General features: G+C 34.9%; 1 protein-coding gene across 1 annotated transcript in view; it reads right to left on the bottom strand.

Moving 5' to 3' along the window:
* Positions 1 to 2481: 2481 nt before the first annotated feature.
* LOC141393507 (uncharacterized) overlaps positions 2482 to 17579 on the bottom strand; it is a 43059-nt gene continuing 27961 nt past the window's right edge. Inside the window, exons 2-3 of the mRNA XM_073966531.1 lie at positions 6372 to 7038; positions 2482 to 2910 (exon numbers count right to left, since the gene is read on the bottom strand). Coding sequence (XP_073822632.1) covers positions 2548 to 2910; positions 6372 to 7038 — 1030 coding nt within the window. The 3' untranslated portion in view covers positions 2482 to 2547. The remainder of the gene's footprint in view (positions 2911 to 6371; positions 7039 to 17579) is intronic.

Genomic DNA, 17579 nt, shown 5'->3' with positions numbered 1-17579 from the left:
AGTCTTACTGGCCTTCTCACAAAGGTCTATTGGTCTCATCTTGTTTTTTATGAGAAGTCAACCTCGTCTTCTATTAAAGACATTGTGGTCTCTATGGGAAATCTTACTGAATACCCTGTGACACAAAATGGAAGTTAAGACGACATAATGATTTTTTTGATTGACACCCATCTATCATCTGTTTTATTGGAAAACCGACAAACTTTCTAACTTTGCTATTTTGCAATGTAAGATTCGGAGAAACAGTATTGATATGTTCGAATGTATTCGAACGAATGTTTCTAATGAATATGTAAGGAAAAACTAACACATTAGTCTATATAGGCCAAAATATAGGAAAAAGTTAAAAAATGTTGCACATTTTATTAATTGTTAGTGGTATAGGAATTCACTCTCGGTGTCGACCCGGAGTCGGAGCCGGAGTCGTGAAAAAAACTCGTCTGGAGTCGGAGTCGAGCCAAAAATTTCTCGACTCCGAAACCCTGGTTTGGACCAAATCGATTGCTACGTCTATAAAAAATCTTGCGTACCATTTTAGCGAATATTTTCGAACTTTTGTGGGGGAGGTACCGGAAGGAGTGAACCTATAAGCACCACCTTCGAATTTCATCTAATATTCGAAGAAATATTACAATATCCAAAGTGTGGACGAACACGGTATTCGGTTTGAGCTCTCCAGCCACTACATATGGTGCCATAGGGGCTTGTTACAACTTTCGGACTGCTTTCTCAAAAAGTATAGACTTGCCCCTGAAAAAACTTTTACTGTCGTAATTGAGGCAGCGAATGCAAGTTGCTTCAACAAAAACTAAAGTGATTCGAGAGCAGGTCTTAAAGTGAATTTATCCAAAATTTTGTGTGGCAGGTACGCGAATGAGTGGCTAAATATAGTCTATATTCGAACCTGATCTATATCTGGTAGATATATTAGGGTGATGTGTAAAGTGCGCACAATTTTTCCGAACATTTTTGAACTTTTGTGGGGAGGTACCTGAAGGAGTGGACCAATATGGCTTATCTTCAAACTTAAACTATGTTTGGACAAAATATTACTAAGGCCAAATTTTGGACCGAATCGCCAGATCCGTTCGAGAGTTATCTTGCGCTCCAACCACACGGCGTCATAGGGGTTTTGTACCTTTCGTGCTATTTTCTCAGGAAGACTTGCCCCTGATGAAACTTATACCGTCGCATGGGGGGCAGTGAATACAAGTTGCTACAACAAAAATCAAAGTGATTCGAGAACAGGTCCTAAACTGAACTTTTCCGAACTTTTGTGGGGGAGGTACCGGAAGAGTGCACCGATATAACCCATCTTCGAACTTAAACTAAGATTGGACAAAATATTACGAAAGCCAAATTTTGGACCGAATCGGTTGAACCGTTCGAGAGTTAACCTGTGCTCCAGCCGGAGCTCTTTTTAAAAATCGCGGCCAAAGTTCACATGTTTAGGGTTTTTTAGGTTTTCACGATTTTGCTTGGAAACCGCAAGTCCTTTCGAAATGGGACTAAAGAGAATATTGTAGCAGTGCAAATTCTCTACAAGATTGACCTTTATGATATTTTCGTAGGCATGACATTGTTTTATAAGGAAGCGATACAGTCAGTGCATTGTCCCAATTCGAACTTCTATATCTCAAAAATGGTAAAACCTAGGAAAAAGTCATGGAGGCCAATCATGTAGAGAATTTGCACTGCTACAACATTTTTTCATCTATGAACATTGTACTTTCAGAATCCGCAAAAACTTCCCAGGTATAAGCACCTTCCATTTAAAGGTAGTTCAGGCGCACCTTAGACTACACGGTGCTTTAAATAACTTAGCTGCCGACTTCATATCCTATAAGATCATATATGACAATAATCTCATTTTTTATTTACACCATAAAAAATATATTCTCCATACTAACAGCTGGTAGGGTATACAAACAGAAACATATCGCCGCCGCAACCATGCATCTCATGCAAAAGAGAAAAATAAAAAGTCCTCTTTGTGTGCACTTTGCTGCAATTCAAAGCGTATAAAAACACTCCATTAATGTTGTTTTAATTAAAAAATAAATTTTACTGTTTAATTCACCATAAACATATTTTTGTGTAAACATTTCCTCTTTGCAGTCAGTCAACTAGCCAAACAGCCAACCAACGAACAAACCAGCCAGCCATCAGACAGACTGGCTGCATTACAGCCCAGAAAAGGCCAAACAGTTTAAATAACACTTGAAAAGTTGGCGGGATGAACATCAGCTGAAGTTTGAGTTTATAAATGCTTTGTTTGTTTGTTGTTGGGGATGTGCGAAAATAATGGAAAAAATACTCGATAAATATTTAAATCTAACAAACAATAATGATAAGGATATGAGAAAAATAAGCTAATAGTGTTATCTACTAATAATTGAATTTAATTTCCGGATTGAACTCATGTCATTTTTTTTACAAACCCTCTTTCTTGTTTTAAATCCATACACAATAAAACACGTATTTTAACAGTTACTTTCTCATTTCTGTTTCTTTTGTTATTCGCATATCAAAAACACTTTATTCAATTTACATGGCCTTATTGTTTGAGCTTTCATCTGAGTTTTCTTTGTCATTTGTATTATCCAGCCATCCGGCGACATTGCCATTGGCCTCTTCAGCGACATCGTGATCCAGCGGCAGCTTATCTATGGCATCCAATATAAACTTCAATGAATGACCTGTTCGTGGCAGCCAATCGAGCCATCCCTTTGAATGCTTTACACCGTCTTCAGCCGTCGTCTCATCATCAACGAAATCCAGATCACCTCCAGATAAGGAGCGCCCACCTCCCAAGTAATCCGTGTAATCGTAATCACTTACAAGAGGATTTACTTTTGAATAGTAAATAGCAGCAAATGTTGAATAAATAATCAATAAAGCGGTGCCAACCTACAATGGAAATGAAATGGAAAAGAAGAAGAAAACGAAGGAATGAATTGAATGAAAAATATAATCAAGAATAAAAGATAAAAATAAAGAAGATGAGTTTATCTGATACTTAGTTGCTTAAAGTTAAAGTCAGTTTAATTTCATTGGCGATAAGAATACGCGAACGCAAAAATGAACATAGCATCAATCCATTGCAAGGTGTTCGGATATTTAAGTGGTTACTTACAAGTAACGGTGAATATCGACATCGCATGAACCACGAGCTGTATCTGCTATACAACGACATCAATATAGTTAAACGTATCGAGATGCAGCGATTGCGTTGGCTAGGCCATATCATAAGATTGGGCGAAGATATACCCGCAAAAAGGCGTATAAATACGAACCGCTAGGCGGTGCACGCAGAATTGGCAGGCCAAGGAATAGATGGCGCAAACAAGTGGATGAAGAGATGAAAAGGCGCGGCATTCCAGAGTGCAAAGCAACAAATAGAGATAATTGGAGATCTTTTCTTAGTTCGGCCTATGGAACAAATGTTCTGTAATGGGCCAGCTAAGTAAGTAAGTACTTACACGTAACTCGTAACGAAAAAAATTCTACTGAACGGAAAAATTCTAACTTTTCCCTTATAAGGAGTAGAACAGAAGATCGAGATGCATAAAAGTGAATCCTGTGTTCGGCAGTCAGAAGAAGCGCCACCTCCATAAATCACAAATGCAAAATATCAGCATTTTGGAATGGAACAACTGAGTCAAACGTATCTTTAAGACGATTGTATAGGGCTGAAGTCGTAAGAAGGAGGTCATATGATATGGAGAAGGAAAGCACTATCTGATTACACTGTCTGTATTTTTGACATAGAACATTGTCAAACAATCGTACAGATAGTTTTCTATTATTAGATGCTCTTTTACAGAAATCTGCTTTAAATGGGTGCTATAAACTTTATGTTTACACGTTTCCAGATTTTTTTGCTTATGACAATCCGTCAGCACCCAGTTCTTTAAATTAAAATATAATTCTTAAAATATAAAACTACAGTTTGATTTCTTGCATTTAGTGATTTATCTCCCCGCACCCATTTTTGGGAGTGAGTGATGACATTACACGACCACCATATATTTTATATGTGCTTCGCTAAGGGCTGCATGTATGGCTACAACGCACAAACACGTCATCATCATGAATGATGACACAAACAGAGCAAACGAAGGAGACAACAATGGCGGAACCGACCAAAAAGTATGCTTTTAAGTGACAACACAACTGACAACAACCACGAAAATAATTATTACTTTGGATAGCGGTGACCTGTGGTTGTTGCTACTGTTGCTGTCATGTTTTCGGAGTGTGTGTATGTGTTTGTGAATAAGTTGTAGTAGAGTAAAGAATAACTGGCTGCTCAACTCACCAGTAGAGTTCTAGGTGATGCTTCACTCATCACCCACAGCAACGTAGTTTTTTTTCTTGCTTCAATGTGATTCCCGTTAAAACACTCGGCTAGTAGTAGTTGTTATTGTTAAGTTATTGTTTTTGTTTGTGTCTGTTGCCACAGTTGTTAAATAACACTTGGCACCTGACATTCTTTTCTACTTTTCACAACAAGTCACAAATCAGTGTTGACCATACTTCACGTTTTCATTCATTCCAGCTGTGTGCGCATTCAGACATTCACTCATTTTGCCAAACACACTCACGCACACATGCAGACAAACAGACAACATAATATGTGAATGGTTAAAAGCGAATCATTTTCCAGGAATATGTATTGTTCAATGAAAACAGCTCACCAGCAGCAGCAGTAGCAGGTCAGTGTGAGATTTATGAAATATGTGTCGGAAAACACAATTCTCCTTTAACAAAAGTAATGTCCCAGCTGAATATGAGTCCATATGCTTTCATATTTGTTTTCGGAATTTATTGTACAACAATTCAGTCACCGTTGATTGTGCGTATTAGTGATATTACGCTTCCAAACGAGCTTCGGGGCGTATGAAAAGTGTCAAGTCAGATGTTGTGTGGGTGTGTCAATAATTGTCCAAGTTTACGGCAGCAATTGATAGTTAATCATATAACCCGTTTGCATAAAAATGACTTGAATATTGTCAAGGATGACAATTGACTGGTTATTCAATATCCCGTTGACGTGAATTGTATCAGGTGTTAGCAGATGATGTTAACATTCAATGCGTCATAAAGTTGTTGTCGAACAAATGTGCATTGTATTGTCAAGGAATCTTCAGCAATTACGAAAACGATTTGAAAATGTTCAAATTAAATTTAACGTTTTAAAGTCAACCATTTATGTTCATAGAAAACACGTTTGGAAACTTGTTTGCCAGCGTAGTACAAAGGTTACCACGTAGAGCTCCCACACTCAATGCCAGAGTTTAACTTCTAGGAAAGGCCATGGTGAAAGAACCCCTCAGCGTAACGAGGGCTGCATTCGCTGAGTGTTTTCACCTATGTTAAAAAGGTTTAGGTTTAGACGTGGTGTCGCACTACACACTTGACACACCTGCTGAGTCCAACGATTCAAATGAGGCCATATGTCATTCAGCTAAATTGTCCCATGGTGAAAAATTAAATAAATTACAGGCTCAGTCTTATGGCTGAGGAGCGTATATGTACTTTGATACGATCGAAAATATCCCGTTGCAGACAATTTAGCCATATCCGTCCGTCTGTGTGGCTGCGGCACACGGTAACTCTCAAACGTAGCAACCGATTTGGTGTAAACTTTGCACAACTTAAGATTTTTTCAAATTTAGATCATATTGGAAGATGGACTCATCCGGTTAACTCTCGTATTAAAGTACCACAGTTTTTAGTTGAAGGACTTCTCGGATAGTCTTGAGTCATTTTGGTCCTAATTACACGAACAAAATATCGTGTGCAAGTCAGTACTTTCAGAGCTACTGGGCCTAAAGCTCTTAAAACCTCTACAGGGACACTAAGTTGATTAATGTGCGCCCCCTTAATGGGAGTACGTGGTTAAATACAAATTTAAGGCTGTTCTCGGATGGTTTCAACATTTTTACCCCAGGTAGTCCTCAATGTAATATTGGCGACATTTCCTGAGTATATCAGTAATGATTTTTTTAAGTCGTGACTTAAGACACCCCGTTCGGACTCGGCTGGCAAAATAGGTCCGACAGCCTTGAGCTGATGAGGACCGAGGTAATTGAATTAATAGGTTTGATATTCTTGATACTATCCATAGATCGAAGTCAAAAAATTGCTATTCTTGATACTATCCCTAGATCAAAGTCAAAAAATTGCGTGAACATGCCGGCCACCTACGAAATATTTGAGTATAACCTTCAACATTTGTTTCTAAAACCTCTCTTGTACGCCGAGTATAGCCCTAAAATTTCTGGAAACCCCTTTTATGTTTCCTCCACGCTTTAAAATGTGAAAACTGATTGTCTTTTATTTTGTATAACGCAAATTTTACCTACCTGGAATGCAGCCCAGAATTTGTAAGAACCTTCCGTAATGACAAAATCATAATAGCCCTTCAAGGGATCACCTTTAATGTAACGACCTTCTCCGACATCTGTAGAATCACTGGTGGCTTGCCTTTTGGTTCTTAAACCTTCCGCTTCGGTGATCACAGTCTTTTCGCCTTTAGCAACCTTACGAGGTTCTACCTTGGCCTTATTTTGCGATGTTGCTTCTCCTTCATTTTCAGTAGAAGATTCAACATTGGCCGCCTGGGTTGTTGTGCTAAGTTTCGTTGAAGGTCCTCTGGTTGCAGCCTGCTTTTTGGCATTTTCTTGTTTCTTTTTATTCTCACTTTTTGGCGGCTTCTTCGAATTCACTTTTAATTTTTGCTGTTGTTTTAGCTGTTCTTCATACTTTTGCTTATTCAATTCTTCTTGCTTGTTATGATGTTCGGCCATGCTGTTCCATGCCGAAATAAACGATTGATACAAATCCCACATGGCCTTGATGGTTTTTAAAATGGTTATAAAATTCATTTCGTTGCCTTCTTCCTTTTGTTTTTGTACACCTGTATTGATGGCAGGAGCTGGAGGATAACTTTGCTGTTGTTGATATTGCGGTGATCGTTGACGATAACCCGTATAATCATAAACATCATCACCATATGGAGAATATGGATCTCTGAAATGGCAAGGAAAAGAAAAGTTCAATTTTAAGTATCGAAACTATTTAAGGGGAATTTTAAAAAGTAGTTTTCTTTAGCCAAATATTCCCATAAACTTTGCCAGCTTAATAGATGTGCATATTTTATTGTCTGTCGGGCCTGTCATAGGCTGCTTCCTAAACTTTTCCTATGCTAAAGAAAGTATTTCTGTGTGTGTGTGCGGTTTTCCTTAGTTCATCTCAATGCACACTGCCACAGTTTTTACGCCTCGTTGCCTAACGTTAGCATAGACCCTCCACCATAAAATAGCATTGAAAAGGAAATGATAACGTTGCAAAAGTTTTGTAGGCAGGCACACAGGCAAATCCCCAGCATACCAACATTTCCAACATTTCCTTGCTGTTGACTAATTTGCCGTCAAACATTCATTCACTCACTCACTCATTCACTCTCACTTGCATGCATTTTCATCTCCGTTAGCAGTGGCATCGAAAACTCTCGTCTGTCTCATATGCCATCACAATTCGCGTGGTTTAATGTCAAACAAGCGAAGAAGCAATGATGCATTGATGTGTCACACACTAATAGAAAAAAAAACGCCAAACACATGACACAATGTATATGTGTAAAAGGGGTAAACGGAAGGAGATGGGGTGATTGAAAGTTGCATAAGAATACTAAGCATGGAAAATCGAAATTCAGAGAACAATTTACAATTTTTTCAATTTAATGTGTGAAATTTCTATGAATTGATTTTCTTTAGTTATGACAGTTACAGTTGCGTTCAAAATAATAGGAGCACCCATACAAAAAAAGAAATATGTCAAAAAATATGGTTAAACTTACCCATTTTAATTTATTTTAAATTTGTTTAACATTGTTGACATCCCAACAGTTAATTCATCAGCAGAAATGTGACAATCTGCTTTAAATTATTTACTGTTTACACCAACATTATAAATCGTGTTTAAAGTTTTTGTTCAAAAAAATAGGAGTGTGGAAGAAAAAGTACGATAAAAATAGTTTTAGTTGAGTTAAGGATCAAAATTGTCAATATTTTAGTTAACAGTAGTAAATCCAATAGATTTTATGAGATTTGATTGTTGTTTGAAAACAAAACTCCTTTGGAGGTAGCCAAAAAACAGGCGATTGTCCTTGCAGAAATTGTTTCCATAAATTGAGCACTTATTGGGCAACTCAATGGATTTTGTAGACAAAAGCTTTAACGACTATATTTGTTTGATGCTATGGATGTTATCTCTAACAATATATAATGATTGGTATCCCATCAATTTGTGTATTTTGATCCTTGATCCAAGTTTAAGACAGTTTACATTAGCCCTTTAGGTAAGGATCGGCCAAAAAAACGTATCTATAAGGAATTTAATCCCCAACCAAAAAATATTTGGAAGTCCTTAGGGTGCTAACCTTGTGTATGCAATCAATTTCGCTTCTATTCAAAAAATGTTTAAAACGTGAACAGTTGAAATGTACTTTGAACCATTTAGTGATAGGCAGGCTGGGATTGCACTATGGTTGGTATACGCAGTAATATATTTTTCAAAATAAACTTACGTTTTTCACTCAAAAATACTTCATTTAGGTTAGTTTCATTAGATAACTGTTTATTATACGATGCAAAACCTAATAAAAGTAATCTTAGGCCAACTTCTAAAGTTTGTCTTTAAAGTTTCCTTCTCAACAAAGCGTTTTGAAAAATGTCTCATATGTACCAATCATCCAATTATTCAAAAATGAACCATATAATCAATTCTGCGTGCAGTTCAGATGCTAAGGACCTCAAAACATCAATTGATCGAGAAATTAATGCCTTATATATACGCTTTTTAACCGATCCTTACGTAAAGAGTTAATGGAAACCGGCTTTAACTTGGCTCAAAGATCAAAATACGCGAATTTCCGGGATACCGATCATTATATATTGTTCGAGATAACAGCCAGAGCATCAAAAAACTCTAATCACTAAAGGTCTGTCTACAAAATCGATTCAGTTACCCAATAAGTGCTCAATTTATGGAAGAAATCGCTGCAAGGACAATCACCTGTTTTTAGGCTACCTCCAAAAGAACTTTTGTTTTCAAACAGCCATCAAATCTCATAAAATCTATTGGATTCACTACTGTCAACTAAAATATAGACAATTTTGATCTTAAACTCAACTAAAAATATTTTTATTGTCCTTTTTCTTCCGCACTCCTATTTTTTTGAACAACAAATTTGAAGGCGATTTATAATGTTGGTGTAAACAGTAAATATTTTAAAACAGATTACCACATTTGAATTGATGAATTAACTGTTGGGATGTCAACAATGTTAAATAAATTCAAAATAAACCAAAATGGGTAAGTTTAACCATGTTTATTCGACCATTCCCTTGATGTGAATGGGCACTCCTATTATTTTGAACACAGCTGTATATGTATGCAGCATCTTCTATGTTTCAAGACTAATATTTTCAAATTGATAAGAAATTTCAAAAAGTGATTTTTATGCAGTAATATATTCACGGTGCGCCTTAACTAACTTTAAATGTAAGGTGCTTACACCTGGGAAGTTTTTGCAGATTCCGAAACTACAATGCTCATAGATGAGAAATATCAAGAAACAAAAAAAAAATCGCCGGAGGGATTTTCGAATAAATCGCGATTTAAGTTCACATTTTTAGGGGTTTTTTATGTTTTCACGATTTTGCTTAGAAACCGCGAGCACTATGTAAATGGGCCTAGAGAAAATGTTGTAGATGTGAAAATTCTCCACAAGATTGACCTTTATGATATTTTCGTAGGTTTTACCGTTTTTGAGATACAGAAGTTCAAATTGAGACAATGCACTGACAGTATCGCCTCCTTATAAAACAATATCATGCTCAGTGCGCCTTAACTAACTTTTGATGGAAACCGCCTACACATGGGAAGATTTCGCGGATTCTGAAACAGATATGTTGATAATAAATAATAAATCGCGAACAAAATTCACAATTTTAGGGTTTTTTTAGGTTTTCACGATTTTGCTTGGAAACCGCAAGTCGTATCGAAATTAGTCTAAAGAAAATGTTGTAGCTGTAAAAATTCTCTACAAGACTCACTTTTGGGTTTTTTTCGTAGGTTTTACCATTTTTGAGATATAGAGGTTCAGTTAAAATTTTTAAGTTTTTATCTTGTCTCCAAGATTTTGCTTGGAAACCGCAAGTCATATCAAAATGCGACTAAAGACAATGTTGAAGCTGTGAAAATTCTCTACAAGATAGGATGATTTATTTTTTCCCAGGTTGTATCATTTTCAAGATATACCTATAAGTTTAATTTGGGAAATTGCAGTAATGACATTGTTTTATAAGGAGGCGATATAGTCAGTGCATTGTCTCAATTTGAACTTCTATATCTCAAAAACGGTGAAACCTGCTAAAATATCATAAAGGTCAATCTTGTGGAGAATTTTCACAGCTACAACATTTTCTCTAGGCCCATTTACATAGTGCTCGCGGTTTCTAAGCTAAATCGTGAAAACATAAAAAACCCCTAAAAATGTGAACTTAAATCGCGATTTATTTGAAAATCCCTCCGGCGATTTTTTTTGTTTCTTGATATTTCTCATCTATGAGCATTGTAGTTTCAGAATCTGCAAAAACTTCCCAGGTGTAAGCACCTTCCATTTAAATTTGTTTAAGGCACACCGTGTATTCTATTGATATAGACTTAGTACTTTTACGATACAAGTCATATCTCTGCACAGTGGTGCCGCTTCTTTGTAAACGTGGACAAAAATAGAGGGAGTTGATCTAGATTGATGAATTTTTCTACAATTACTTTTGAGGGCATAGGAATGAAAAATTCCATCTTTGGTCCATATCGGTTCAGATTTGGATATAGCCCCCATATATATCTTTTTCCGATGTTGCTGTAACTCGGCCAATTTTTATTGAATTGCCTTCAAATTTAATATGCGATATTTTCTTAGACCACTAATTAGTTTTACCGATTCTAACAAAAATCGGTTCAGATTTGGATATAGCCGCCATATATATCTTTCCCCGATTTTGCTATAACTCTAAATTTTTATTGAATTGGCTTAATAATATATTATACGATATTTTCATAGACCACTGATTAGTTTTACTGATTTAAGCAAAAATAATTTTGCATTTTGACTTCCCAGTGGACCAACTACCTCCTTGCAAAAAATGTTCAATATAGATCCAAGTTTAGCTATAGACCCCATATAAAGGTATCGTCCGATTTTCGGTAATTTGAACCATTTAAGCCAAATTTTCGAACGATTTGGCTGTAATTCTGTATTTTCACTTCTTAGTGAACAGAATACATCCTTGCAAAAAATGTTCGATATAGATCCACACTTTGTTATAGTCCCCTCTCTATAATGGTACATCCAAGTTTTAGTCGTTTTGTCGATTAAAGAAAAATATTCATATCAAAAAATGTCTCTTACCGAGGTGCTAAACTTTTATTTTCAGTTATATAAAAAATAAACATATGATATGAAATAAACTAAATCCGTTAATTTCGAATTTTTTTGTTTGCTGAGAACAATGTTGGTACTTGTACATTCCATTTTTACATATAGAGGTGCGTGCGCTTTATAATGGGAATAACATACAGGGTGGCAGGTAGGGGCAGCTGGATTTCTTTTTATCGTAAACTAGAGACTTTCCCCTGCATTTTAAAAAAATACGGGCTTGCCCTTACGGGGCCTTCATTAGTAAAACTCAACATAAATTTATAGTAATGATATTAAAAATAGCACAAAAAGTGATTTACAAAGAATTTATTTTTAAGGAAGTTAGAAAACGAATTATGATTTTGTTTCTTCGTAAGAATATTGTCAATGCCATCAAATATAAGTGTGAATTTGAAAATTGTACATTTACCTCTCCAATTTTTTATAATTTCACTTATAAGCTTCGTATGCTTTGCAGATCTATTTTACGTTTTTAAGGCACCACATACAAATCTCAACTTCTTCGACCTAACTTGGCATATTACCGCTGTAAATTGGGAAAAATAATACTGGATATTAACAATTTAATGTGTTTAGAGAATATTTATTTCAATTACAATCAAATTTGACGCCATACATTTTTCGATTTTTGTCCACGGGCGGAACCACAGTGCTCTGTGGCATTTTCTTGTTTATAAATTTTTCCATAAGTCAAATAAAATAATACAGGGCAGTCAGTAACCTAATTGAATTCAAACCAGCCGATGAATTATGCGAGAATATCATTCGCTTTATGTGATCCTGCTTTAAAAAGGGATATACGACTAACTTCTATCTTAAGTCATCGTCTGTCAAGACAGGGCAAGTACAATTTAATTCAAATATCCTTTTTTTCTCTTACTAAATATGAAGTAAGCAAGAAAATGATCATATGTTTCTTAGCCCTTAATCTGTGCTTCCCACCTTCATATCTACAAATTAAAATTTAAAAAAATATTATTCTTTATTTGTAATTCAATAAATATCACAATTCGCTAACCTGACATTCACATGATAAAGATTACATTTCATCTACATAGCTAAGACTTTGTAAATATTTGCAACAGAGTGACATCTTAGACGTGTCAAATTTGTTGAAATCTTATCTAAATGCAAACATATGTGAATGGTTATTGTATTTGCTTTTGTTACAGATTAACAAAACTTATTTACAAATTACAAACTGTTGTTTGTCATCATGTTAAATTTTTAAAAATTTCTAGGTACAACTTTGGGGGTGATTCTTCCGTAAATAGTTTTTATACCCTACACCACTATGTGGTAAGGGGTATTATGTGTTAGTGCATTTGTATGTAACATACAAAAGGAAGCGAGATAGACCCATAGTTCCTTCTAGGGATATACATAAAATCACTTTCTGAGTCGATTTATGCATGTCCGTCCGTCGCAACATACAGGTCGCATTTGTTGACCGATTTCGCTGAAAATTGGGGAATACCATTTTTTTAGCCGTCGGAAGATCAAGTTCGAAGATGGGCTATATCGGTCCAAGTTTTGGTATAGCCCCCATATAACGGTACCTCCCGATTTAAGGTATTTTAAGGATCTTAGCCGCATTTGTTGCCCAAACCAGCTGAAATTTTACATTTGAGGTTCCCAGTGGCCGCGAAATTGCTCCACTAAAAATTGTCACGGTTCGGTATAGTCCCCATATAACGATACCTCCCGATTTAAGGAATTTTAGGGATCTTAGCCACATTTTTTGCTTGAACTAGCTGAAATTTTACATATGTGGTCCCCAGTGGCCACGAAATTTCGCCACTTAAAATTGTTAAGATAGGTCCATGTTTACATATTTCGACTGGTGTAGGGTATTACATAGTCGGCCCCGCCCGCCTTTGGTCTTTTCCTACTGGTTTTGTGTTGTGTTTGTTTTGTTTCCATAATTTCAATAAATATCATTGCTTCTACTTGTTATCAAACGTTTACAACTTTCAATATTTCCCCCCAATTTAAGAAAACTTTATTTTTTGTTTTAATTTCACCCCACCTCCCAAGTAGTTATAAATGTCAACATAAAACACATAATTGTGGTAATATTCAATAAAACTTTGCAATTTAATGAAACAACAGTTACGAATGACAGCGTGAAGGTGAAGACAAAGTTTCTCCTTTTCCTCCCAAAAAAAAGTAAAAATTCATTTCTGTAAATATTTTCCTTGCAAAGATTTTAACACAAATAACTGAAAATTATTTATTTACATAAAGGATGTGTGAGAAAGTGTGTACATGTGTGCATGTGTTTGTGATAAAAAGTCGTCTTTATTTTGAAACCTTTAGGCAAAACTATGATGTTTTCATTTCTTGTAAACTAAAGACAACAACAAATAAATATGTTGTCGGTGTTTATTCAGTGAATTTATAATATGTGTTTCCACATCCATAAACTTGAGCATATAAATACAATATAAATATATATGAGATATGACATACAAAATTTACATTTTAAAAATTAAATTTTTCGAAGAATTTACGACTTATATAGGGGATTTCTGAGTGAAATCGGATACTTTTCTGAACATATGCTGAAATATTCTGCTGATGTACAGCATCAATACAGCAACAAATAAAGGAAATCAAAAAACACTTTTTGTCCGATTTTACTCAGAACTAACTTCCTTATATACATATATTTCCTGGTAGGATCCGTACCTCTTAAAAATATATGTTATCTTACTTATCCATCTACATCGTTCTATGAAGAAACGGGAACCTTACAAGCGTTTTATCTACTACAAATACATACATACTTCTATAGACATTTGTTGTTACTTTTAACACTGTAGGACTATCGGTATTATTGGTCCATATTTAAATTTGGCAATTTTCCTTGTCAGTTTGTCGGTGAGAAAATTGCCTAATGAAAATATGGACTTATAATTGCTTGTTTATTGTAACAACATAAAACAAACAAATTAGGCCCATATTTACATAAGGCAATTTTTCTTGCCACAATTATCAGAAAGTGTGTTGGGAGGCATAGTATTTCGCAAATGCCTCACATTTTCTCCATCAACTATTGCCCCAAGAAAATGTTCCCAATTTAAATATGAACTAATTTTGTTGACAAAATAAAGGAACAAATATTAATAAAAACTACAAATTAAACTTTTGTTGTTCACATATTTGGTAACTGTATTTCTAATTCTAAAATTTACCAACAAGATCTGGTAGCATTTTAATTCTAGAGCAAAATCATCCACTTCATTTTGATTTTCTCAAAAATGTCCCCCAATCTTCTTGAAATGTTTCATATACATAACTATGCTTAGCGAGCTCAACATGTTCATGAATGCTTTTGTAATATGCTTAGAAATAGTTCTTGTTTATGTTGCTAAATTGCCTATAAATAGTTTTCATAAACATTCCCAACCTTGGTATGTTTTAACTTCCTTCCAAAAGAGACTGACATCCTAAGCATAAATCCGTACATACATACATAGTCTCATAAGTATGTAATATATCCACAACAAAGATGTTGATGAGACATTTCAAGGATTTCTTTTCGTATTTGCATACTTATAATAAACTATGAAGTCATTTTGCAAACGATCATAATTTTCGTTTAAAGTTTATGTGTGTATGTGTGCGTTAGTGCTGATGGTTAAGCAGAAGCTCACATCAACTTTGATAGCGCAAATTAGTCTAAACATCAGTGTGATATGTCGTCTGCCTATGTAAGATTACAAATATTTTTGAAAAAATATTATCAACACAAACAGGATAAAGTTTGATACGTAAATTTTGGAGGGTATCACTAAAATGTCATTAAGGGGTTACCACATAAAAGTCCTTTATTTTGTTTCTTTACAGAAAATAACCAAACTTCTTTGAATATTTGTATTTGAAAATTTTGCTTATTAGGGCGAAGATAATTTTAAATATTAATTTTAATTAATTTCTCGTTAGAGTCGAGCTTAATGACCTTTGATTTTTTGCAAGTGAAAAAGGAAAGACCAAGATTCGAACCCACACAACCACCACTATGTGACATGTTTCGCCTTTGGTAGAGGCTCATCAGACATATCGGCTGTGGAGGGGCTTCGCTATCATCTAAATTTTCCTCTTTCAAATGCAATTTGTTTTTTACAACTCTTAAATATATATTTTTTACCTTAAAATAGAACATCTTTCAATAATTTGCTATACCCTACACCACACTGTGGTAAGGGATATTATGTCTTTGTGCATTTGTATGTAACATACAAAAGGAAACAAAATAGACCCTTAGTTCCTTTTGGGAATATACATATAATCACTTTCTGAGTCGATTTATGCATGTCCGTCCGTCCGTCTGTCCATGTATTTTTGTTCGCAGCGTACAGGTCGCATTTCTTTTGTCCGATTCAGTTGAAAATTGGGGAATATAATTTTTTAGCCATAGGAAGAACGCTATTGCTTTTGGTGAAAATCGGTTCAGATTTGGATATAGCTCCCATATATATTTTCGGCCGATTTGACGTATTTGCTACACCGCTATATACGTCCGATTTTGACGAAATTTCAAATGAGTGACTGAATTTGGTATAGAAATAAGTGTGCCGAATTATATTGAAATCGGTGCAGATTTGGATAAAGCTCCCATATATATTTTCGCCCGATTTCACGTATTTGCTGCACCAAACACCCTATATCTGTTCAAATTCTATTATATTTGGAATGTGTGACGGAATTTTGACTAGTAATAAGTGTACCATATTATATAAAAATCAGTTCGAATTTATATATATATTTTTCCTTTCCTTTCCTTACTGGTTTTTTGAATGAAACAATGACTTTCTTAAAAAGGTTTGCGATAGTGGACTATTTTGTATAAATGAGTTGTCCGAAACACAATGTGTTGTGGGTTGATTTCGTTAAATTAGAGTCCATAGTGGGCAGTCAAATTTAAAATCTGCATTTTAACGACAAATTTTGTGGAAGTCTAATCGCCACTCACAAATTTATGTACTAAATAAGCCCACAAAAATCTAAGAAGATCAGTTCATTAGTTTTCGAGCTAGTGAACATCGATCAAAACTGCCATTTGGAGAAAAACGCATTTAATTTTTTTTTATTTCACATACAAAACATAAAACGATATTTTTCCTTTCAACGTTCATATTTTAGTTCATTTTGTTATAATTGTCTTGAAATATTCCATGCTACTAATACTTCAAAATAAATGTGAAATTTGGAGTAAACATACATAACACTAGCTTGTACCATATTTATGATGCGAAAGAGTTCCTAATTTGGAAAAGAAATAACAGCTTATGACGTTTAACGGAGAGTAAAATTCCAAACTGACGTGTTTGTCTCAAACACACCCACAGCAAAGATAGTATCCGTTAACACATATTATGCTGAGGATTTGAATCCTAATTCAGCTTATTATTCCGTGATCAAGAATAGCAGAATAGTTTTTACTAATAGAAATTTAAATAATATGAACTAGCAGTTTTCAGACATTGTGATAATCGTGTTATCTCTTCAATAAACAAGTAAGAAAGTAACATTCAGCTTTGATATACATTTATTGATATAATAATTTTGTATCATGAGTTTCTTCAAAATACATATACCAAAAATTTGTAGTAAGTAAACTTCTGATTTGAAGTGAATTCGAAATATTAAATTTCGTTAAACTAAGTTTGGAAGACATTTTTGAAAAAGTTGGAGAGCTATCTTACTCACTAGCCATTTTATTATGTGGCAGGGTTTATCTCAGGAAGTATAGGCTTACTCTGGAAAAAATTGTACCGTTATAATAGGGACCGTGAAAACAACCTTCTGCAAGAAGTTTTAAATAGATCACAGAAGTGTCCTCAAACTGTCGTTTTCCCAAATTATGTGTGGCAGGTACCAGAAGGACGGGACCGATGTAGTCCATATTCCACCCTGTTACATGAGTGGATGAAATAATACGATGTGCAAAGTTTGGGGCAATCAGAGTTATTTTGCGGATTTTTATTTGGTGCCGTAAGGAAAAATTGACTTGCCTCCGAAAAAAAATTTTGTTAAAACAAGTTTTTGCACAATG

Source organism: Musca autumnalis, unplaced genomic scaffold (genome assembly GCF_047663935.1).
Source record: "Musca autumnalis isolate F117 unplaced genomic scaffold, ASM4766393v1 scaffold_2, whole genome shotgun sequence".
NCBI classification, from domain to species: domain Eukaryota; kingdom Metazoa; phylum Arthropoda; class Insecta; order Diptera; family Muscidae; genus Musca; species Musca autumnalis.
This window is presented reverse-complemented; position numbering and strand designations above follow the sequence as displayed.